The following is a 22893-nucleotide window of genomic DNA, read 5'->3' on the forward strand; positions in this document are numbered from 1 at the left end:
ACAGCTTTAAACTTCATAGTCTGAATGCACAACATCAGAAAGCGGTGCTAGCTAGTTTACTGGTAAGAACAGCAGACAATATTTCTCTGCTGCTCAGTTTCCCTTATTCGACAAAGCCTGACTCACCCTTTTGTTGCTGCTCAAAATGTTTGTCTTTACTTGATCACTTGATCAGTCCCGTTCCTTAGTATCCGTCTCATGCTTGACTATGACGAAAACGATGACGTCATAGACGTAAGAAACTGTATTAGCGCGTCAATACTTTGATGCTAGACATTTTACTCACGGCGAAAAACGTTTGACTTGAAATCGAACGGTCCATTGTAGCTGTTTTAAATTATTAAAAAAATAAAAAATTGTAGAATCAATCGACATATCTTTTTTTTTTTTAGAACAAGCTGTTTTTCTTTATTTAACGCATGGCTGAGGATGCCTCGCAGGTTCGTTTATTTCTACTTTTTTATTACTTATAAGTCGGTTTTAACAATACATTGCTTTAAAATGATTATTACTGGGTGAATATCCTCATGTAATCATTTGAATAAATGGAGTAATTTGTATTTCCATTTTGCAAATAGAAGTATCCGTCATCAGTTGACCTTGACAATGACGTCACAATAATAGGCTTGATTGGTGAATTATCGGTACACCTCCTGTTTTTATTCATTCTTGACTTTTGTGGCTTCTTTTAAGTTACGGAGAAATGTTTTAGCTGCTCCAAATTAAATGAATAAACGCAAACACTATGAAACAGAAACATTTGTTCCACAGTTCTACATTGTTATGTTGAACAAGAAGACACTCAAGTTAATGCTAAGCTGTTTTTCATTGTTTTACATTTACATTTACCGTAAGTTTGACATTTTAAACAAGGCGGTACACAGGATTAATAATAGATGGCTGTAGTTATTGTTATCAATGTAAACATAACCATTGATAAGACAGGTTAACCTTGTGAGCTCCCAAGTCATCAGTGTAGCTTTTTCTTAGGTGAGTTATGATTTATAAGATGTGTTTGCGAGAAAAGCCACGTTTTTAATATATGCTATGAATTACCTAATTAGAGTATTATGTCTGTCTTACACAGGAAGGCACAGAGTTGCAGCAGGAGGAGGAGGAGGAAAAAAAGTCAATACCTATTGACATGTGTTACGATTATGAGGAGCTTTACTCCAAGCCATTCATCACACCTGAATCTGACATACCAGAGAACCTCCTTTTCCTCTCGTAATCATTTTGTCATTATTTCAACCCACAATAATATTCTACAATAAAGCACACCTGACTGTGTGCCCCCACTACATTACATTGAAAACATAATATTCATTGGTGAAGAAAAAAGTTACCAGTTATGAAAAACACCAAATATTTTTTTTTTTTTTTTTAAGTGAACTAATCTCCACCTCAATTTCTTTATCTTGAAGACATTCATTTGGGTACGACTGTGGCCGAAGAGCAAACCTGCAGGTGCTGGATCAAAGAACTGTGGTTTTTATAGCTGGTCAGCTGCTGGTCCTGCTTGATGCGTGCAGCAAGCAGCAAAGGTATCTGCGCTCCTGTAGTGGTGGTGGAATTGGTGCCATTGGGGTAAGCCTTCCAGAGAAGTGCCACATGAATGAATCATGATTATAAAAACAAAATCAGTTTGAACATAAATAGCTAGTGTATTGTATGTCATGGTGAGAGAAACACTTCAAATTGGTTGTGTAAAAGTCTGTAAGGTCATTGATTTCCACCTTGATACCATGATCGGGTCAACTATTATTTTTTAATTGTCTAATATGTGTATGTTTTCACAGACAAGCCATGATAAATGTTATTTAGTAGTTGCAGAGAAGGGAAATAAACCCATTGTGATAGTATATAAATATCCTTCATTACAAGCATACCGCATCCTGAGAGGTAAAGAGGACTACAATCCACCATTATCATTATTTCTGGTGAGGGTTTGTGTCTGATCATGTGTTTACTTATTTGTAGACGGTACAGAGCTTGCATTCTGCTCTGTCAACTTTAATAGTGATGGGAGTCTCCTGGCCAGCCTGGGCAGTGCACCTGACTATATGCTGACAGTGTGGAACTGGATGCAGGAGGAGGTGATGCTGAGGTGCAAAGCCATTTCTCAAGAGGTGTACAGAGTCACCTTCTCTCCATACAACCCAGGCCTACTGACGACATCAGGATCTGGACACATCAAGTAAATTAAATGACACACACACACACACACGTTTGTACGGCTATACTTGTTTATACATTATATTTATCGAAAATGGATGGATAAATATTACAGAATACTGCAGAGTTGAATAGCAGTTCAAACTCTAAATCAATATTTCGATAGCATTCTGTCTCCCGTTGTTTAATTGTTTGTTTGTTTAATTGTTTAAGTTTTTTAATTGATAGATTATTTTTAGTGAACATTGCACACACTGTAAATAAATAAAATATACAATCATAAATTTAAAAATACAATCATATATACTGTATATCGTGTGTCAAATGTACAAGTCTCAAACTTAATACAAGATCTTATTCAATTTAGACCTTTTTTTTAATATATTTTTACATATATATTTTAAAACTCTTTTTGAGCACAGCCATTTATTCACATCTTTTAGTTCTATTTCATAGTTGTTCCATGAATGGACTCCTTGAACACACATTTGCTCGAGCGGCGTGAAAAACCAGCAGATAAGCTGCACTGGACTATAAACTGCAGGGCTCAAATCATGATGAAAAAGTTGCGGCTGATAGTCCGAAAAATACAGTATTTTTGTGCGCATGAGTGTGTGTGTGCGTACGGTGCGTGTGTGTGTGTGCCGCTTGGCATCGCTAAACCTGGTAGCAGGTAGTTTGTTTTGTTCGACAGTTGTATTTTACAGGAGGATAATTTTATTGAAGGATCAATGAAAACTATTTGAAGAGTATTTGATTAAAAATCTATTTACTAAGTGCTGACATTAATTCCAAAAGTTTACTCAAGTAAATACCTGTTACAAGCAGTAGTAGTCAAAGTCAAGTCAAAGTTTATTTATAAAGCACATTTAAAAACAACCTCAAAGGGTTGACCAAAATGCTGTACAGTTACTAAAAATATAAGTTATAAAGCACAAAAATAGCAATAAAACCAGAGGTAAAAATCAATGTAAAAAAAAACAGAATAAAATAAGGTCAAAACAGACAGAGCCAAGATTACCCACCTAGCATGGAGTGAACGCCAGAGAAAAAAGATTTAAAATGATCAACAGATTGTGCATCTCTAGCTTGGACAGGTAGGCTGCAGAAACCTGATGAGCACAATTATTCAATGGCAAATTGTACAATTTATTAATCATTTTTAATTGCCTGACAGCACCAATATATTTACATCACGTATTATGTTAAATTCCTTATTAGGTCAGTCAGTCACGTAAGTAACCAATACTTACTCTCACCAGGTTCTGGAAAATGGCTAGCACATTTACGGGTCTCAAACTGGAGGGGCTAATAGGCCATTTTGGAAAAACTGCCGCTACAGATATTGAAGGCTACATTGAACTTCCCGATGGAAAGGTATTTACTTTGTTTATCTGTTGTTGTTGTGTCAGAAGATGATTAGTCTTAAGATTGGGAGCAGGACCTGTCTGTAACAATGATGACATGCTGTTAAGCAAGTGTAATCCAATCGTATGAGTTTCTTAATATGTTAGTTTGCACTTACATCTAACAAATAAGATTAGAATGTTTATCGAGGTCCACTGGGGATCTTGTCAGTCAATACCTGATAATGACAGTCTAAATCTAGCCTTTAAGCTTTCCATCTACAGTAAGGTAAAATCATGTTCCTCCAACATGCTTGGTAAGACAAGTCATCTGTGTGATTGAAGACAAACAAACGATCATCTGACCACTGTCCGATCCTTACAGGTAGTGTCTGGCTCAAACTGGGGCAACCTGCTGCTGTGGGATGGAAATGCTATTAAAGTGGAGCTCTGCAGCAAGGGGGGTCAATGTTGTCATGCAGGGGTTGTCCAGCCTTTTGCCTTGGAGGATGGACAGTTGTTGACCTTTGGCGCTGATGGAAAGATCCGGGTAATATACATATGTCTTGCTTTTGTATCCTGCTATCAGATTTGATCGTGCTTGAAATTTCAGTCCTGCTAAACTGCACCATTGATTATTTTGGTTACTTCATTTACAGCACAAGATCATGATCGTATTTGTATGAAGACAGAAGTTTTGATAATCTTGTATTGGTCACGATGTTGTGACCGGTTGGTCTATGGTGTTGTCTTTGACCCTGCAGGGCTGGGACTTTGAGACCATCGACGCTGCTGACAGCAGCAGTGAAAACAGCAAATTTGAGTTGGAGCCCATAAATGAGATGACCGTTGGGCGCCATGTTAGCCTTTTTTCAGTTGTGAAAAGCTCCCAGCTGGATTCTGCCGTTTGGTTTGCTCAGGTCAGCCGTCGTCAGCCACTTACAAAATTTTTCACGTAAGCGTCGCGCCTATGATTTGAACTATGCGATTTTCTCTGTGGTCTGGTAGGATTCCTATGGAGCCATTTGGAAAGTGGATCTTTCATTTACATATTCAGTAAGTGTCCTCCGTTCTTGATCATTTTAAAATGGATTGAATGAAGTGAAAACGTATGTATTTTCATCATTTCTACATTTTTACATGCCAAAATATTTTCTGTATATGTTATTTGACTCATAAGATCAGAATTTTTGGGGCTGATCACAATTGCCAATCAACCAGTTTAAAAATAAGTGTTCACTGATTTGAGCTCAAGTTGTGGCAATTGTATACTGTTAGTAGAGTAGCAACAAAAATATTTGCATATTTGTAAGGTTAAGCATTTTTGCCATAGTTTGAATAAAAGGCATATTGTAATCCCTTAAAACATTCACATAACATCTCATTTGCAGAACCGATCAATGACATTGTTGATCACTCCCAAGTTTAGTAGTTATAAAATATGCCCATTTTTTTTTAAAAGCGTTTTTGACCAGTGACCAATATGCCATTTATATTTCAGTTCCAGTTTTTAATGTAATACCATTTATCACAACAGAGCTTATACTGTCCATCAGCCATGGGGCCTGATTGATTAATGGCCCACATCATCTAATTGTGGCCCTTCAAACATTGGCAATATTTAACATATTATTTGAACTTTATTTTTCCTAACCATTTTACGACAGTTGTGTACAAGTATCATTGGTATCATTGTTTATAACACATAAATCTACAACATAGTATTTTATCCTTAATTATATAATGGAATTTTTTCATAATTTAGTTCTATGGACCTGTCACGCTAATCAAAGCAAATTCAATTTTTATAGGCAACGTTTGCGTGAGCAATGCAATAAAGTTTCGCAAGGAATTGACGCACATGTCACCACTTCACACACAACCTCCAGTTAGTTTGTTTTTAAAACATACAAACAAACATATAAATCATTATATTTTATTCTTTATACTGTAGATCTTTTAATTAGTCTACCGATTGATCTGTACTGTTTTCTTCTGATCCCCATTTCTGTTAGAAATCCAAATACATTTCGAATTGAAAACTAGATTGTATTACAAGATCTTGAAAAAAAAACACCCCATGCATTTAACATAAACAAATACAGACACATACTGTATGTATTGTACTCTATTACATTTGCCCACACAAATATTAAAAGATGTGTTTGACGTCTCTGTGAACAGACTCCTGACCCCGCTTGCCTGTTTTCCTTCCACGCTGGGCCAATCAGTGCCCTCGATGTATCAAAGAATAGTCATCTCATGGCCACGACTGCTTTAGACCGTGAGTTTCTTGTTATGTTCTGAACAACGTACATACATGCATACTTCCAACACACTGTCACAACAGGTGTTCTACCTTCCTATTTTTTTGTCCAGGTTTTGTCAGAGTCTTTGACTTTTTGGCGAAAACAGAACTGACCTATAGCAGCTTCACGCAAGGTGGAACTGCTCTCCACTGGGCCCCACCTTCGGTATGTGTAACTCTCCAAGAAGATTGCTATTTCTTTCTTAATAACGAAAGAGAGAAAAAAAAAACCTTTTTTTTTTTTTGTCCGTCTACAGGTGAATCAGACTGGAAGTTTACTAGTGACTGGCTTTGAAGATGGGGTTGTGCGCTTACTGGAGCTTTTTGACCCCTCAGGCCTTCAAATCGTTACCAGGCATGTCGAGGCCCAGCTGCGCCTCAAAGAAGCTTTCAAACCCCATAATGCCCCAGTAACCGCCATTGCATATGATCGCAATGGAACGATTTTGGCCACAGGGGTAAGGAAGCACTTGTTCAATGGATTATTCTGCAACGAATTATTTATTACTTGTGGCTGTTAGCTTCTTACGTCCAGATCAATAGGAAGACATTCGATAGAATTACGTCGGACAAAAATAGATCATTTGGACAAAAATATGTCGATTTGGTGAATTCCAGCCACACAAGAATTTAAATTCTAGTCTAAGTTTATGAAAATAGTCAAATTTGTGGATAGTGTTAGTGGGTGTTTCTAGCCGACTGCTGGCTGGCAAATCTCAGCAGCCTGATATGAAATACCATGGGCGAAGTTCATGTTTATTGTCCATTTTGGATGAATAATAAATAATTCTGCAGTATTTGTTGTCACATTGTGGTTGACCATCATTTTTAACTGCATCATGTTTTACATTACAAACTATGAATTACATTTTGTATGTGTACATTTGAACTATTTCACTTCATTCCAAATTGTGATCAAATATAATAATGAAGTGATTTTCTTTGTCAAGTTCAAGTCAAAAAGCTGTGCAAATTACATGTTAGAGTAGCATTATAGAACTCTTACTTTTGTCTTAATCCTCAGAGCTCAGACTGCACCGTGTTCTTCTTCACTGTTGGAGAAAAATATGACCCAATTGGTTTTGTCTCTGTTCCTGGACCAGTACAATTGCTTCAGTGGTCACCCGAATCTCATGTAAGTAAGTCTGTTTTTCATTTTGCAAGAAAGCACAATGAGGTTGTTTTCATCGGAGAAAATGTAACTAAACAAATCCCTTGTTTTAACCTTGAAGGAAAACTGTCTGCTAATTGTGTGTCTAAGCGGTCATGTTGTAGAGGTACCGTGTCCTGACCCTAACACCGCGCACACAGACAAATCCTACCAATTGCTTGAACTGCCCAGAAAAAGCTTCTGCTTCAAAAGCATCAAATCTCGAATCAGGGTATCACAAATTCTATTTAATATTTTTGAATAATATTTTTTAATAATATTCATGTGATGTGAATATATGTGTAATTGTGTACATACAATTGTATGAGTTTCTGCATATGCATGGGTTTCAGAGAGAGGAGGAAATAGCGAGGCGACAAGAATTAAAGGAAAAGCGAAGGAAGGAACGAGAGGCAAGTGAAATCCCTGATGATGACGAGGAGGAAGAGGAAGAGGAGGAGTTGCCCCGTATTTATATCCCTGACCCTCCAAGTCCTCTTTATTGGGGCTTCTACTCAGAGCTCGGCCAATTTTGGCTTTCTGTGGTATGTATACAAAAACACAAATCAACTGTTGTTTTTATCAGAGATGTTTTTTGGATGTGCTAATGTGCCTAAAACTTCTGTGTTTCTGTGGAATTTAACATTTTACTCTTCTTTAGGGAGGATATGACTCTGGTTTCTTGTACCACTGTAAGTTTCCCGAGACTCAGGATGAGGATTCAGAAAACTGTCCGGTTGAGCCATTTGAATTCCTGGCTATCGATAATGCTGATAGTGACCCCATTTGTTCAATTACCTTCAGGTATTACATGTGTTTTGTGGTAGAACCGAGTTAGCAGTTGGGGTGTAACTGTTTTTGTATTCATTCCAAACCGGGATATTACGGTTTGGTTCAGTTATATAATGAATGTGCTTGTGAATTGCAATTATCTGCACTTCAAATCAGGTGCCTGTAATGCACTTAAAACAATTTGCCACCTTGCAGTAATCAAAAAATGTGAAAAGATTTCAAATGACAGATAGGAGATTGGAGAGACACCACCAGTGTGATCTCTGTGGATTGATGCCATAGGTTGAGGAGGAAACTAAATACAAACGAAGCTTTCCAGTCCAGCTGTTGCACAACTAAGCTAAATGCTAATGACTCAAACTTCATTGCCGAGCCATCGAATGCCATATCCGTAACACAAAAAGACAGGCAATATAGAAAAAGATATTATGAAAAATAGCTATGTTGTGGGCTGTTGCATTTAAGAAACCTGGCTGCCCACTCCTATTGCCCACATTTTAGTGTAGCAGTACTTAACAGCTAACAAGAGGCACAAAGTTAGTTTTTTTTTGCCAGTATATTATGTACCATAATGTATAGACTAGCTTACGACAACTTTTTTGCACACCTGTAACACGAGTGAGGACTAAGTGGTCCAAGCTCACAGGGTAGCCTGGGCCAAATGCTTAAAGAGGATAAGGCAGATCCTGAATAGTCAGCTGAATGGCAAGAATAAGATGGAGGCCATAAATATATATCTGGCTTGCCAATAAGTGGATATCCTGCTGGCATAGTTCCTCGGCTCCTGGAGGAGATGAAAGCCGCTGATATCAAAACAAGGAATCTCCTTACATTGCATGGAGAGCTAAACCCAAGGTCCAGCATCCGGAGGCTGTACACAAAGCGGAAAGAAGGGGGCTGTGGTAAAGTCAGTGTCCGAGGCATAATCCAGGAGGAAAAAACAGGCCTTTAAGAAGACATCAAGATGAACTACTCAGACAACAGATGCTCATTAAGGAGAAGTAGCTGAATGGATTGTCATGGAAAGACAAGCCTCTGCATGGCATGTGCCACCGCCAAATTGAGGGAGTGGCTAGCATTGAGAAAACATATCAGTAGCTAGAGGCGCTAATCGTGGCAGCACAGGCTAAATACAAGATCAATAGTGGCCGGAGCTCTAATTTTTCAGACAGGATCCCAGTTGAAGGCCGCACACAGAAGCCCCAGAGATAGTGTAACACATTACAGCAGGGTGCAAGATGCTAGAAGGGAAGGCATTCATGTAGCGGCATAATCAGGTAGCAGGAATATGGATTGATATATTTTAGGTATAAGGTTCACAATAAAAATCTCAAGCGTTGAAAAAAGGTTGGGGACCCCTGAATTAGAGGTGCCAGAATCAGGATGGCAGACACCTATTCAAGTGGTTGTGAACAATCATGCCAAGATTCTGTGGGACCTCCAGATCTAGACTGACAAACTCATGACAGACAACCATCCTGATATCTTAACGATGGATACAGTAAACGTCAAAAAACAGCGTTTGTGATAGATGTAGTGATTCAGAGAGATAGCAACATCTGGAAGAAGGTACACGAAGGTAAAGACAACAGTGGTACCGGTAGTAACCAGGGCACTTGGGGCGTTCAAACCCAGACTGGATGGATTGCTCCAGGGCCAAGATTGTACCAGGAAGAACATCTGGTGTCTCTTTGCAGAAGAGTGCAATCCTGGGAAGATCCGTTCTTTGGACTTTCTGTTGCTTTTACCTGTTATACTCGTATTCAGCCGTGACCCTAAAACTGAGATACTTAATGAACTGTTACACCCCTAATTAGCAGGTATGATGGAGACAGATGTCATCGGGTCATGCTTATGCTTGATTGTTTTTGCCTCAGCTCCAACAGGCAGCTGATGTTCTGTGGCATGCACTCAGGCTCCATCAGAGCATATCCTTTGGAACCCGACGATCTCACCCTAACCTCCATGCAGGCATACTGGGAACTGAGCATTCATGACAGCAATTACGGACACCTGCTACACATCTCTTGTAGCTATGATGACCAATTTGTGCTGACAGCAGGGGATGATGGGAACATCTTCTCCTTCAGCCTACTTCCTCACGAGGAGCTGCAGAAAGTCTTGCAAAGAAAAAAGGCTACAGTTCCTCCACCAAGGGTGAGTGAACACTTTCCAGGATGAACACAACTAATTATTCTAAAAAAGTTGTTACGGTACATCTCCTTTGGCCTTCTGCATGAAGTTGTTCCTCACCAAACATTTTGGAACAATGCCAAGCAAACCAGCATTCCTGGGACATAAACCCCACACCACTGGATGAAAAATGCTTGTATGTTGACACATTCATGTTGGAAAATATCATTTAAAATTAACATGGTATCATTTTTCTGAACAGGTGGGTCTTGAGAACGAATTGCCCTCCAAAGACATTGAAGATCCAACAGCGTACAGGTTGAGTATGAATACACATTCATGGCATTTTGCAGTGGTCGTATCTATTATTTTTTTTTTTTTTAATCAAATGATGTTTCTTTTATGGAACCCAACATTTCATGTTTTGAAATTGAAATAATGTAATGTAACTTAATTGCTCTCCCCATAGCATTGAGACAGCCAAACAGAAACTGGAAAAAGACCGCCAGCGTCAGGAAGCTGACAAGAAGATATTAGCCAAACGAAAAAGACTTGCTTCACTCCAGGAAACGTTTAAAACACTATTGAATGACAACCTTAGCCTACCAGAACACATTCAACTGACTCCTATGGTATGTTTGCATACACTTACACACATACTTGATTGGAACAATTGACTGCAATTTTTTTCTTTAATTATTAAGCATCAGTGACTCACAAGCAACACCATTTTGTTATCCTGTAACAATAGAGTGCAACATTTCATTGTCTTTCAGTGTTATAAACGTGCCTAAAATTTGAAAAGGACCATGTTACATTTTGATCAAAAGAAAAGTTGAATTTAATGAAATCCATGAATCACGTATGTCGTTTATACTAGTGGTTCTCAAATTGGGGTATGAGTACTCCTGGGAGTATGTGAAAGCACCTTAGGGAGTATATGAGATTGTTATCAGCAGATCTCATTTATTGATTTTTAATGCCATGACAGGGACAGTACATTTTCAAATTAAGGGCAAATTAATTTGAACATAAGGCAACATGTTGTAGTGGCTTCCTTTGCAAAATGTTATATATTTTTTTATGTCTGCACATTATCATTACCGGCATAATTTTCCAGCGCTAGTCATGCGGTACATGGCAAAAAAAAAAAAAATTCACACGGGTAACATCATTGAAGAAAAAAATTGAGAACCCCTGGTTAATTCCACCTCTCCTTTGGCTTACTTCACAAAGAGCATTAAATATAAATCGAGTCATCGAACCAATTAATTAAAGTTCTTGCACTGTGCTTCATTGCATGCATGTTTGTAAGTAGGAACTTCTGCTTGACGAACGTTTTGAAGAGCAAGCTAAGAGAGAGAGGGTCCGGCGATTAGACGAAGTCCAATACCAGATGAGCTGGCGAGAGGAGCATTCCCATCTATCACTCAAAAAGCTACAAGACTGGTACTGCATTGACTAATCTCTAACTAGGGTTGTACTAACCTTTCACTTCTGGCAAATCTACATCCAAAATGACATCAGAGTATTCCCAACCTACAAACTCAAGGAAAAGCCATGTTGGTCTTTGGTACTTTCAGGTTCAGTGACTCTTCAGGGTCTCACACTATCTCCGTGTTCGCCATCCGCACTGACCACAGCGTCTCCACATACAGTATTCCGAGTCTTTCCTCAACCGAGCTCCAAGATGAGACCAGCTCCAACAAATCGGATGAAAACGAAGCCTCTCTGGTTGAAAGCCAAAAATCCAGTGGCCAATCTGAAAAAGACAGTAGTGAAACAGATGGTGAGACAGTTGTTATGTGTTTGTTTTGTATGACGAAATACTTTAAGCATATCGGTACTGTGTGCTCATCAGAGGAAGAAGCGCCTCCTAGCTCGGTGACTCGCGCTGGGACACTGCCTACGGATCGGCACGTTGAAAGGCTTCAAAAAGCCGCAGAGAAAGCTGAACAAGCGCGAGCTAAGATCGCAAAGAGAAAGCTGGAGTGGGACGAACTGTGAGTGCGGTTTGGACAACATCACTGAACTGGGCTGGAAGGTTTAAAGCCTATGCACTTTACCCTATGATTTTGCATTGGTCGTCTCAGTTATGCAGAGAAGCCAGAAAAGGATTGTGAGGATCCACGAGATGTGCAGGCCATCTGGGAAGCCAAAGAGAGCATTGGAGATTTGAAACTCAAAACAGACAAAAACTTTGTCGTACCGAAACATCTACGTATGAGTGGAGACAGAAAAGAAGTTGAGATGAAAAACCTGGAGGACAATGTAAATCTCACGCGCACACACGCACTCAGCCTTTGCAAATGTATTTACAGTACCAGCCAAAAATTTGTAAAAAAACCTTTGTAAAAACCTTCATATTCTCATTGGGTCGCAAAACATAAGAGGCCAGGATATACCAATATGTTATCTGGGCAAAAAGTGCCTACTGTGTGAAGATTCATGCAAAATATTTTGATTTTATTAAAAACAAAAAATATTTGCCATATAATTTGATGAAATTCCTCCATAGATAAAGACTACAAAAAAGGAAAATATTAAATAATGGAAAAAAACAGCCTTGTTGAGTTCTTGATGAAGGTTCTAAGAACATTTTTGATATTATACAGTTCCAAGCATTCCAGTATCCATGCGTGCAGCATTAAGCTGTTGGCTTTATAACCAATCCAGGTCGTGCACAGGTTTGTGCATCTGGTTTTTCAGTCTTGGGCAATCGTCCTGCTTTGCTCATGCATTGCTTCTTGTGTATACTTATTTTGGATGTTATGATGATGCCTGTTAGTTTTTTCCATATGGTTCTTGAGGCATGTTTTAGGTCAATAGTTTGATGGAGTTCCTCCCTTCTGGGGGTCCATGATTTGGTCTGTCTGACTTTGGGTTAGTCATTGCGGAAGGGTCCCTGCTGTTAGCAGCTGGTTCATTTCTGCTGCCAATTGGTCGTGGAGACCAGTTAGCTTCTTTAGCCACTAGGTACGAATCATGTTGGGTCCTGGTGCCGTCCAGCTTTTCATCTTTGACACTCTGGCTTGAGTAACTGCTGCTGTTATGACAACAGGTTTTTGTTCTATAAATACTATTGTTTTATGTGTATAAAACTTGTTTCCATCCCATCAGATACATGAAAAACAGATTGAGATGAACAAAGAGATTGTGGCCTTGCGGGACTTCAAACTTCAGCTAATTTTAAAACTGGAAGCTCAATCTAAACAGCTCCAGAGAGTCCAGAGTCATTTACCATCAGATCTCCACTCCCATCCACACTCTTTGCCCACTATACGATGCGAGGAAGTACCAGAGAGGAGTCGGGGAATCACCCGAGTCATTCTCGAGCGATACAAGGTCCTCAAGGAGAAAAGGTGCTGGAGACGTGTCAATAGTTGGAACGAAGTTGACTCCAGAGTGATGAATCCAGTTGAAAGAGACTATCTGTGATGTTCATACAGGTTAAAGAATAAAGAGCTCGAGGATCAAGAGGGTGGGGTGAGTGTGGTGGATGAGCTGGAAAAGGAAATGGAAGGAATGGAGAAAATAGAAGATCTATCGGTTTTCTCGGGAGAGGAGACCACACTGGAGGAAGGAGAAGAACTGCGGGAGGAAGAGCTGCACAACATGACTCAGGAAGCCTTGCTAGACATGCAGAACGTTCTACTTGAGCAGGTGCATTTGATTGAACAGGTCGAGATAGCAGCCATGCATGAATTGATTGTTTTATGTATTTTCTAGATGAAGAGCTCTGTGACTCACTTTGATAAGAAGCACATGGCGTGTCTTGAGAAGGTGCAAATGCTGGACTGGAAGCTGAAACTTGGTAATCTCCGCCAGTTGACTCTCTATCAGGAGCTACTGCTTCTCAAGGAGGTGGACAAGAGTGAGAAGGTTTTGCAGGACAAGCTTGACAAGCGTCTAAAGGAGGAGGATGAGTTGCAGGTGAGAAATCATTCATGGCATAATGTGTTATTTAAACTGTGAGCTGCATGAAATTATATTTCACGCTTTAAAACTTTAGCTATACATGATTGTATTTTGTTTGTAGCAAGAAGTGCTCAATCAATTGTTTTGATCATTTGAAATTGTCCAAATACACAAAATTTCAGCTTTTCAACTGGAATCGTTCTCAGATTAATGAAAGCAGTCATTTATTAGATTGTTAGATTTTACTTAGGAATACAACGATGACTATAAAAGCCTTTTGTCTGATATTATTGATCAAACCGGCACCTGAATCATAAATAGTTTGTTTCTCAATTTTCTGCCCTGTCAAATGTAAAATAATGTCCTGGTTTTGAATAAAGGATTGGAAATTATAACAGATTGTTTTTTCTCATTCATCAATTGATCCACAAAGTAATCAATATTTTGAATTAAGGATTGGAAATGAAAACTTTTTCTTTCTCATTTGATTAATTAATCAACAAAATAATCAACAGATGAGTCAAACAGTTGTTAGTTGCTGGTCTTTTTATGGCAATCTGTTGTGGAGTAAACCAAAGCAAAGCTTTTTCATGTTAAACACATTCTATTTGCATATCGCCTAACTCACTTTGTCCCTTTCGTAACAGTCTGAGCTGGAGAAGTCCCGGAAAGCACTGGAACTGAAACGTAAAGACATTGCAAAACGTCAGGAAAAAGAAAAAGCAAATACTGCAGCCTTTCATGCCTTGTTGGGTGATGACAACAATTTTGAAGAATATCTGACCAAGGTTTACAAGAAGAAGATAAAACGTACCAAGAAGAAGGATGAAGGAAGTGAAGGTGATGAGATGTTTGATCACACATTGTGACTTCTTTCTATGTCCTCTCATGCAGTAAATTAAAATGATCAAATCGATTTGCAGAGGAGGATGAAGACAGCAATGATGACTTTGATGATTACGAAAACTGGGACGATGACGACGATGATGATTGGGACGGATTAGATGGAGATGGCGCTGCGGAGGAATGCCCTCAAGGTAAGTAGATTCTTAATTATCTAGGTCATTGGAACCTGCAAATTTAAATTAAAAAGAAATAAAAAACTTAAAACTGAAACCAGGAGTGCATATATTGAAGATAACCAATCCTAAAGGATCCTTCAGTTTCAGTCCCACTAATAATAACTGCGCTGGTGCTCAGTTTGGTTTGTGAAAAAAAAAATCCCCTTGCCAGCAACAGCATTGTGTTGTGGATTTTTCCCAACAAATATTACACATACTGGTCATGTATCAAAGGGTCTAAGAAAAGGGCGTTTAAAATGGCAGGAAAATCAGTTATCAAAATTTCTACCGTGTCACCAATGTTTTTTTGTTTTTTTTTGTGGAAATGGGTGGCGAAAACGTTTGGGGAAATATTATTGAACATATTCACGTGCCACAGGTTGTGACCAACAATTGTTTGATGACATACTGGAGCTGCGTGAACGTCGCCTGGACCTGGAGGAGCTCTTGGCAGAGGAGAAGAAAAATGCTGAACATCTGGAAAAGGAGTGTGACTCCTTCGTAAAGAAGGTCAGAGCAGGGCCTCCCTGAGTGCAGTGATCCACCCTCCTCCAAATATTTACTGTCCAATGTCAAAGCCAATCCCAGCGTGCCCCTTTGCCAAAAACAGCCAATATGGACTTGGACTTTTCTACCATAGGTACTCAAAGCGCTTTACACTAACTAGTCTACTGATGACGCAGCATCAGGAGCAATGGGGGTTCAGTGTCTTGCTCAAGGACACTTAGATATGGTCTTGATGGTCGGGGATCGAACCCACGGCCTTTCAGCTGGGAGACGACCCCTCTACCACCGAGGCATGTCGCTCCATAGAATAACGATCTTGTGCTGTGCCACAAATTTTGTGGCATTCTAATCTCGCAAGATTTCATTAAATGAGCTTTCGTCCTATCACTCCACTTCCCAGCCAAACACTTCACTTAACATATGCATGAGACATGCACTGTAATTTTAAATAAATGTTCGTGTTATACAACCAGTTTTAGCATAGATGATAAAAGATGTCGTTTTTTAATGACTGTAAAAAAAAAAAGTGTCTGAACTGTCTTTACTCATATTAACATTACTTTCCAGGAGCCTTTTTAGGAATGAATGGAGACCTTCCAAAATAAACTTGATTTGAAAAATGACATGTCTTTTTGTTGGGCAGTGAAGTAATAGAGCACGCAACAAATTAATAAGACATTTTGAAATTTCAATAGTTTGAACTTTCCTTTTCTGTATTTGAAAAATACTCTAGATACACTTCTCAAGGAACGTGTCAGAAAATGTACTTGATATGTTTCGTTTTTTTATCGACTCATTTTTGAGCTATGGATTTGCAGATTAAAGCAGTGAAAATCAGTCTTAAAGCTGCAGAGGATGACCTGGAGGAGGTCAACAGGGAGAAACAGCAGAAAATGAACCAACTAGATGTTGTGGTTCCTCTTCGGCTGCACCAGGTTAAGAAAACATGTTTTCTCAAAGTTTTTTTTTTAACTCATTCAAGAAACTATGTGTTAACACGCATCTTTTTTAGATTGAGATTGACATTGATGGCAAAGTGCCCTCGGACCTCAGCCCGGCATTGGTGGTCACTAGGATGGAGTTGAAACGGCTACAGGAGCGAGTGAAAGAATTGGTGGTAGAGAAGCATCACCAAATGGAGGTGTACCGCCAGGCCCGTCAGCAGCATATCAGGCTCATCAAAGAACGCAAAGAAATGACCAATACGATCGAGTGTAAGATCAAAGCAGACAGATATTAAGGCTGTCGCTTTCCAAAACCAGAATATTCACATGAATTTGTTTGAAATTTGTTGCAGCGCTGGAGAAGCTGTGTCACCAGCTGATGATGACGAGGTTCGGGAGAGAGGTAGATATGGAGATTCTGCAGACCTTGTGTTTTAACAAGACAGTTGCCGAGCACAAGCAGGAAAAAATGTTGCGGGACATTGCAAATGCCAGAGACATCCAACAATGGGATGTAAGATAAACTTTCAATGAACTTATGTGCTTTTTCTGGATAGATTTCACTTTCATACATATTTTTTTTTCTTTGTGTGGCGTTTAGAGAAAAATACAAAAATCTCGTGAAGCGCTGATGGATGTGACAAGGAGCAACTCGGAGCGTCTCCACTGCTTGAATAGTCTCTATGAACAGAAGAAGGAGCTGGAAATGAAACTTTACACAAGACAAAAGAAAATTGTAATTACATTACAAACGTGTCGCTCTCAAATGTGATTGCAGTATGTGCTTTCATGGACAACACTAAAATATTGTAGCACAGTAGATGTTAGTGTTCATCAAAAGTGACACAAAACACAAAGGTTACAGTCCTTAAAAAGTAAATGTAATATTTTTTTAAGGCAGGCTACCGTAAAGTAAATGTAATATTTTTTAAGGCAGGCTACCAAAACAAACAGTTTAATATTAACAATGCACTACCTGGGTTGTTTTGAACCAAACAACACCAAAAATGTGTCGTCGTTGTTCAGGACAACCACAAAAATTGGTTAGTTTTGTATAAAACAAACTAGAACGTTAGGTCAAATTGACTAAGATATTGGGTCACTCTTTTTTTGAATAATAATTTGGTTATTTGTGACCCACCTATTTTTAGAAGTGCACCATTAGATTCATACATATACTTTATTTTATAAAGTGCACTTAAAATGTTTCATGTCGCAAGGAATTTTGAATGTTTGCCTAAACCTCCATCTATCCCACTGAGGGGTGAATGTTGAGTGTCAGAAAAGGTTGCTGCTCTCGTTCAAGGGCGCCAACGTTCACGTAAAAGTTTTTTTTTTTCCCTAACCTACTCTTATACAATACTCTCAAGAGTAATACACACATAAATAAGTCTGGCAAACTCTGGTGACATTTGGATGAACGTTTGACCTTGAACGCACTGTGTTGAGCTCCAACAGAGATGTAAACATTTGCGAGTTTTATGGGCAGCTAATTTGCGAGGGAATTTGTCAGGGCTCGTTCAATATCGGATTTATTCTTAAGACATTCTGAAAGTCGTACTTGTTTTTTGACGTGTTGACCCCTCCCCCCACACACACACACACACACACACACACATATGAAAAATACGTCTTCGAACAATTGAAGAACGTCTTACGAACAATTGCAACGTTGAACAAAACAAAACTACATTTTCCGACACGCCAACTCCCCCCTCCGGGTTTAAAATGAAAATGTAATGAAGTTAAAAATGACCAACTACTAATGCAGCGATTCTTTAACTTACCACTATAGCAGATTAATGTAGTCGATTATACTTTGAGAATCACTGCAGACTCGAACAATTAAAGTGAAAAACATCGTCGACCACATTTTAACACAAAAGAAAAAAAAAACATGAAACAAATGTAATTCAATCAAAGCATGGCAGATCTTTTATTACATTTTAAAGGGTTAGTTATTCGGACATTTTCAGCAGAAAAACGTCAACAGTTAATTGCTCATTCTTTCATTATCTTAAGTTTATTTTCACAAGGGTCATTAGCATGCCAAGACCTATTCCAGCTGTTTTAGGGCATTGGACGGGATACATCCTGAAGTGGTTGCCAGCCAATCACAGAGCACACAAAATCTAACATTCAGTCTCATAAACACACCTAAGAGCAATATTAGATTGTCCAATTTACCTACCAAACATATTTTTAGAATTGTCCAATTTACATACCAAACAGATTTTTAGAATGTGGGATGAAAATCCTAGCACCCGAAAAAAAACAGGCACGGGGTGAACTTGCAAACTCCACACAGAAAAGCTTGAAACAGACCCATGATCTCTGCACTATAACACAGAGTGTTAATCAGTCTTCCACTGTGCCGCCCCAAATATCGTCCATTGTCCAAATATATACTGTACAAATATAGTATACATATGTGTAATATTATATATATATATATATATATATATATATATATATATATATATATATATGTACCTTCAAAAGCATTTTGCGACTTTGTCGACTGAAATTGACATGTACTCAGGTAACAACCAATCAAAGCACAGCTTGCAAACACAATATATGACCAACCATCAAGCTGCAGCTTGATCGTTACCTTTGATTTCATTCTCAGTCCACAGCAAGTGCAAAACGTTGTATTGTACATGAAAACTAATTATCAAATGAATTATGGATAAAATATTCAGATTTTCATGCTGCAAATGGCTGAAATATCCCTGTAGTATGAAGTGCATTTTATGGTTGTGACGATATATGAGCCTGAGCCAAACATCTCTACGTGTATTCAGGGCAAGCATCTTCAGGCCTGCAGCAGACGAGCAGACAGAGGTCAGATCTGGAGTCTTCAGGAACTGGTGAGAAAACAAGCCGAGCAGATACATAGGCTATCCCAAACCATTGTTCAACTTGGGCCCACCGGAGGACACATGCTTCCCTCTGGCCATATTCATCTACCGCCACTCTCACCTGGGGGCATTCCCGTGGTCCACAAACTCTGCAGAAAAGAAGGAATATTTAAACCTGCTACGATCGAAGACAATTCTTCTGAAAGTGAGAACGATGACTAAAAATTTAATCCATCTGGTATTTTCTTTTTTTATTTTGGGCCTGCTTAACAAGCAAATTACTACCTCTGACAAAGCACTTGACAAATGACCCAAACAGAGGACTGCCTGTGATATTTACTTGCACATGTTTTTTTTTAAATGGCATCCCACATGTGACTGAAGAGCTAAAAAAAATGGTCACATCAAACCCAGATCAATAATTTGGAATGAAATCTATTCCGTCTCACACAGGCACTTTTGTGTTGCATAAACTTACAGTAGATTTCACTTTTTTCCTTCTTGAACTAATGGGATTACACTGAAATGCCTAAAGTTCAATGTTAATATTTTGATTTCACAAGTCAACAAAAGAAACGAGAATGTAGCATTCGTGCGTGTAAAGAATGAATACATGTAAAAGTTTCACTTTTTGAATGAAAGTACTGAAATAAATCTGTTTTTCATATTTCTTTCCAAGTTTTATTTCATCGTTAGGGCATGGTACTCATTCATTAGCATGTTCTGTATACTGTACTGAAGTGTACTGTTAAATCTTGGTATACCAAGCATAAAAATTGACAGACTTTTACCTAGTTGTTGTGCAAAACGTTCCCATTATATGGCAAACATATATAATATTGTTAATTTCTTTTGTAATCCATAGGTTAGTAAAAAAAAACGAGCTATGTACTGGTTCACAGGTTTGTTTACTATTGCGCTAGTTCATTCTTATTTTAACACTTAGATGAATTTAAGTCATACTTTGTTAATGTGGGTAAACAGGAGGATGTGGTTGACCAATTAGACCCAATTACATGGACCACAGTTAAATGGACTACACAGTCTAACTTCCATTTTATCGGCGTAACAATTTGTGAAAATTTTATTGACACCACTGTCAGTGATACACCTCCCCTCAAAACCGTGGTGGTGTTTTTTTTTTTTAATTGAATTTCATAAAGTTTAAGTCATGGATAACCAAACCGACATGTTTTACTGTAATGATGTTGTTGAAGATTATATTCATATATAGTCTCCAAACGTCTTTATTATAGTTACTAAAAACAGGATGTCAAAATACTTTGAAGTTCTAAATACCAGTATTTGTTTTTCCAGCGAGCAGTAGTGCCCATAGACTTCATGTACAGTATGCAGTATCTACAAGGGGATACCCATTAGTCCAAAGGCATTTTTTTCCTTTGTTGATGCATGGACAGGTTCTGCTTGCATGTCAAGTGGTCAGTGGTCCAAAAAGAAAGGGATCAGATCCCTCATCTCCACTTCTTCTATCCTTTCCGCACTCAGAGGGCACTCAGTTCTTTTGTCAGCCTTTCCTTCTCCCGCTGGAGTTCCGCGATGCTCTGCTTGTTCTGCTCCAGGCGATCCTCAAGCCACTGCAGCAGCGGCCCACTCACAGCCGACATCTGGCTGCACAGGTTCTTGGTGAAAACAGATCCGTTATGGATCTTGGTGACCGGGTCCAAGTGGGCCAGGCTGTGGATCTTGCGGTACGTATCCTGCTCCTCCTGACACAGAATTCGTGGCAGCTCCACAGCCGACTCCAGACAAACTTTGCCGATAGCCTCGCGAGGGACGACGTGGATAGGGATCTCCACACGCTCGTAGTCGGAACCCTTTTGGGCCTGGACCGACTGGAAGCAGGTGTACAGGACGCGGCCCGTCTTGGTGTTTTTGTCCTCGACGAAACAGGAGAAGATGAGACCTACGAAGCCCTGATCAAGCATTTGGTACATAGCCTGAGTCCGGACGTCGACGTGAGATGGCCACACGGTGATGTGCGGATGTGAATGGTACCAGCCTACCACCCGCATCGGCTTGCCCGTCATCTCGGCCAGCCTCTCGGCTTCCGTAGAGGCGGCAGACAGCTGTTCCGGTGAGATCTCCACTCGGTCCTTCCTCTTGTCCGAGCGGCGGAGGATAATGACGGAATGGATGTGGACGATCCGGGTGACTTCGACCTCTCCGATGCACAAACCCATCACTTCTTCTTTCTCCGTGCTCAAGGCGTGATTCATACACACCAGGAAAGCATCCGACTCCAGATGAACCGCGCTGACTGCCATTGTCTATTCTTCAAAGCGATTTACTAAATGAAATTGACGAAAACAACGCCGGATAAAACCAACCTGGGTCTACTTCCGTGTTTTCTTGTGTTTCACTGAGAGCAGTCCGTGGTGATTTAAGGGTTAGTACAAAGTTCCGCTCAGCCAATCTGGAATACATTGAATTCAAATCATCTCCCGTTCCTACAGCAAAAAGGCCACAGTGGGTTTCCTACAGTTGCATTAATAAGTCCGTGAGCAGTGCTATCGTTACGTTTCTTTGCTAAAATATGATTACTAATTTATGAGTTTGACTCAAAGTTGCCTAATATAAATTCAACCGTTATAACACACTGAATAATAAGTGGAATAGTTAAACAGTTATTTGAAAAACTCTCGTTACATTACAATAGACAAAAATACTTAAAAAATATTTTATATTTTTCTTTAGATTTTTTCCAATTAATTTCATCTTCTTCCCCCTTAAATCTGATTTTTAGATGCCTGCCTATTCACTCAGAAACAGGGTTGCACCAACAGTACTGAAATACATTATTGTACAATGGGTAGGCCCAGCCATTTAAAAAAAAGTGTACAATTGATGGTTGAGCTGGATACGTGAATTTATATCATTATTTACTTTGAAAATTTTAAAAAGCAACAGATTATCAAATATATATATATATATAATATAATATATTTTTCCAAATTGTTATTGCCTAAAATGCCATTTAAAAATATGATGATGATGATGATGGATGAAACGTTAAAATTAGTCTCACTTTCACCGCTAGATGTCACGCTTCTACGTACAAGTTTTAACGGTACAGTATTAGCCCTGGTAGGAAGGCATAACGGGAATGTTATAGAACTGTTGCCTCCTTCTATATATGCGCTGTGATTGGAAATTAATCCAAGATTTATTGCATATGCATCAAAAGCACGCATGAATAGACAAAAGTCTGTGATACAGTTCCGTTTCTATACACAGCCTTGTCAAAGCTGCTTTCGTGTCTCCACGGCAACAGGTCGGTCATATTTTAACCATGGATTGGGATCAGCTGTGTAAACCACAGAGGCACACTCCAAGGTGAATTCAGTTAAACACGTTTGTCTTTTCACAGCCCAAACATGCGCACACACATGTGCAACGTGGCTTAATGGAGCTGTGTTTGTCCGCATCGTGCAATGAAGTGAGGTATGATGGCATCTAAGAAAATTGAGCGACAACTAATACTGTACAATAAAAGATTGAAATATCAAATGAGGTGCAGTCAGTAGGGTATAACAAGTGTTTGTCAGTAATAAAAGCCATTGCAGAAATACTTTGTGTTCCCTGGTGAAAAATGCCACTCGATAAACATACAGCATCTTTGAAATGATTTGACGTGTGATGTGTGTGTGTGTGTGAGACACGTGCAATATACACTT

The 22893-nt window shown here is 39.1% G+C and overlaps 3 protein-coding genes across 14 annotated transcripts in view; 1 reads left to right on the forward strand and 2 right to left on the reverse strand.

Annotated features, from left to right (window-relative positions):
* Window positions 1-208, reverse strand: part of pum3 (pumilio RNA-binding family member 3) — a 31051-nt gene extending 30843 nt beyond the window's left edge. For 7 of the 11 annotated variants that reach the window (XM_088434444.1, XM_088434446.1, XM_088434437.1 and 4 more), the window contains exon 1: window positions 127-208. The gene's annotated coding sequence lies outside the window, so the exon portion shown is untranslated. The remainder of the gene's footprint in view (window positions 1-126) is intronic. The other 4 variants (XM_088434445.1, XM_088434442.1, XM_088434447.1 and 1 more) reach the window with 3 other exon arrangements.
* A 90-nt stretch (window positions 209-298) lies between these two features.
* LOC148411439 (cilia- and flagella-associated protein 44-like) lies at window positions 299-19865 on the forward strand. 2 transcript variants are annotated; one of them, XM_088435740.1, is made up of 34 exons: window positions 299-440; window positions 1088-1227; window positions 1425-1587; window positions 1800-1902; window positions 1981-2197; window positions 3438-3552; window positions 3907-4071; window positions 4286-4441; window positions 4530-4577; window positions 5706-5805; window positions 5901-5995; window positions 6087-6287; window positions 6854-6964; window positions 7062-7211; window positions 7333-7524; window positions 7641-7783; window positions 9649-9928; window positions 10167-10222; window positions 10374-10536; window positions 11223-11353; window positions 11488-11693; window positions 11766-11907; window positions 11998-12175; window positions 13025-13266; window positions 13354-13567; window positions 13634-13837; window positions 14470-14662; window positions 14746-14859; window positions 15263-15393; window positions 16209-16325; window positions 16403-16604; window positions 16688-16848; window positions 16936-17070; window positions 19142-19865. In XM_088435740.1, exons 1-34 carry the CDS (start codon window positions 420-422, stop codon window positions 19418-19420), a joined length of 5268 nt encoding a protein of 1755 aa, XP_088291866.1. In that variant the 5' UTR covers window positions 299-419; the 3' UTR covers window positions 19421-19865. The 2 variants fall into 2 exon arrangements, with proteins under 2 accessions (XP_088291866.1, XP_088291867.1); XM_088435741.1 differs by lacking the exons at window positions 299-440; window positions 1088-1227; window positions 1425-1587 and having other exon boundaries at window positions 1819-1940; window positions 2021-2197.
* Window positions 18067-21580, reverse strand: brcc3 (BRCA1/BRCA2-containing complex, subunit 3). Its single transcript, XM_088435742.1, has 2 exons — window positions 20498-21580; window positions 18067-19347 (listed from the first exon to the last, which is right to left on the reverse strand). Exon 1 carries the CDS (start codon window positions 21481-21483, stop codon window positions 20701-20703), a length of 783 nt encoding a protein of 260 aa, XP_088291868.1. The 5' UTR covers window positions 21484-21580; the 3' UTR covers window positions 18067-19347; window positions 20498-20700.
* Between the last annotated feature and the right edge of the window lie 1313 nt (window positions 21581-22893).

Source organism: Hippichthys cyanospilos, chromosome 15 (genome assembly GCF_059441005.1).
Source record: "Hippichthys cyanospilos isolate Australia breed blue-spotted pipefish chromosome 15, RoL_Hcya_1.0, whole genome shotgun sequence".
Classification (NCBI taxonomy): Eukaryota; Metazoa; Chordata; class Actinopteri; order Syngnathiformes; family Syngnathidae; genus Hippichthys; species Hippichthys cyanospilos.

Excerpts from the sequence above, each read along its gene's own strand:
- LOC148411439 (XM_088435740.1), top strand. The coding sequence starts at position 420 with ATGGCTGAGGATGCCTCGCAG. Across the intron at positions 5,806-5,900 it reads GGCCACGACTGCTTTAGACC|GTTTTGTCAGAGTCTTTGAC; the intron begins GTGAGTTTCTTG and ends TTTTTTGTCCAG. Across the intron at positions 10,223-10,373 it reads GAAGATCCAACAGCGTACAG|CATTGAGACAGCCAAACAGA; the intron begins GTTGAGTATGAA and ends CTCTCCCCATAG.
- brcc3 (XM_088435742.1), bottom strand. The coding sequence starts at position 21,483 with ATGGCAGTCAGCGCGGTTCATCTGGAGTCGGATGCTTTCCTGGTGTGT.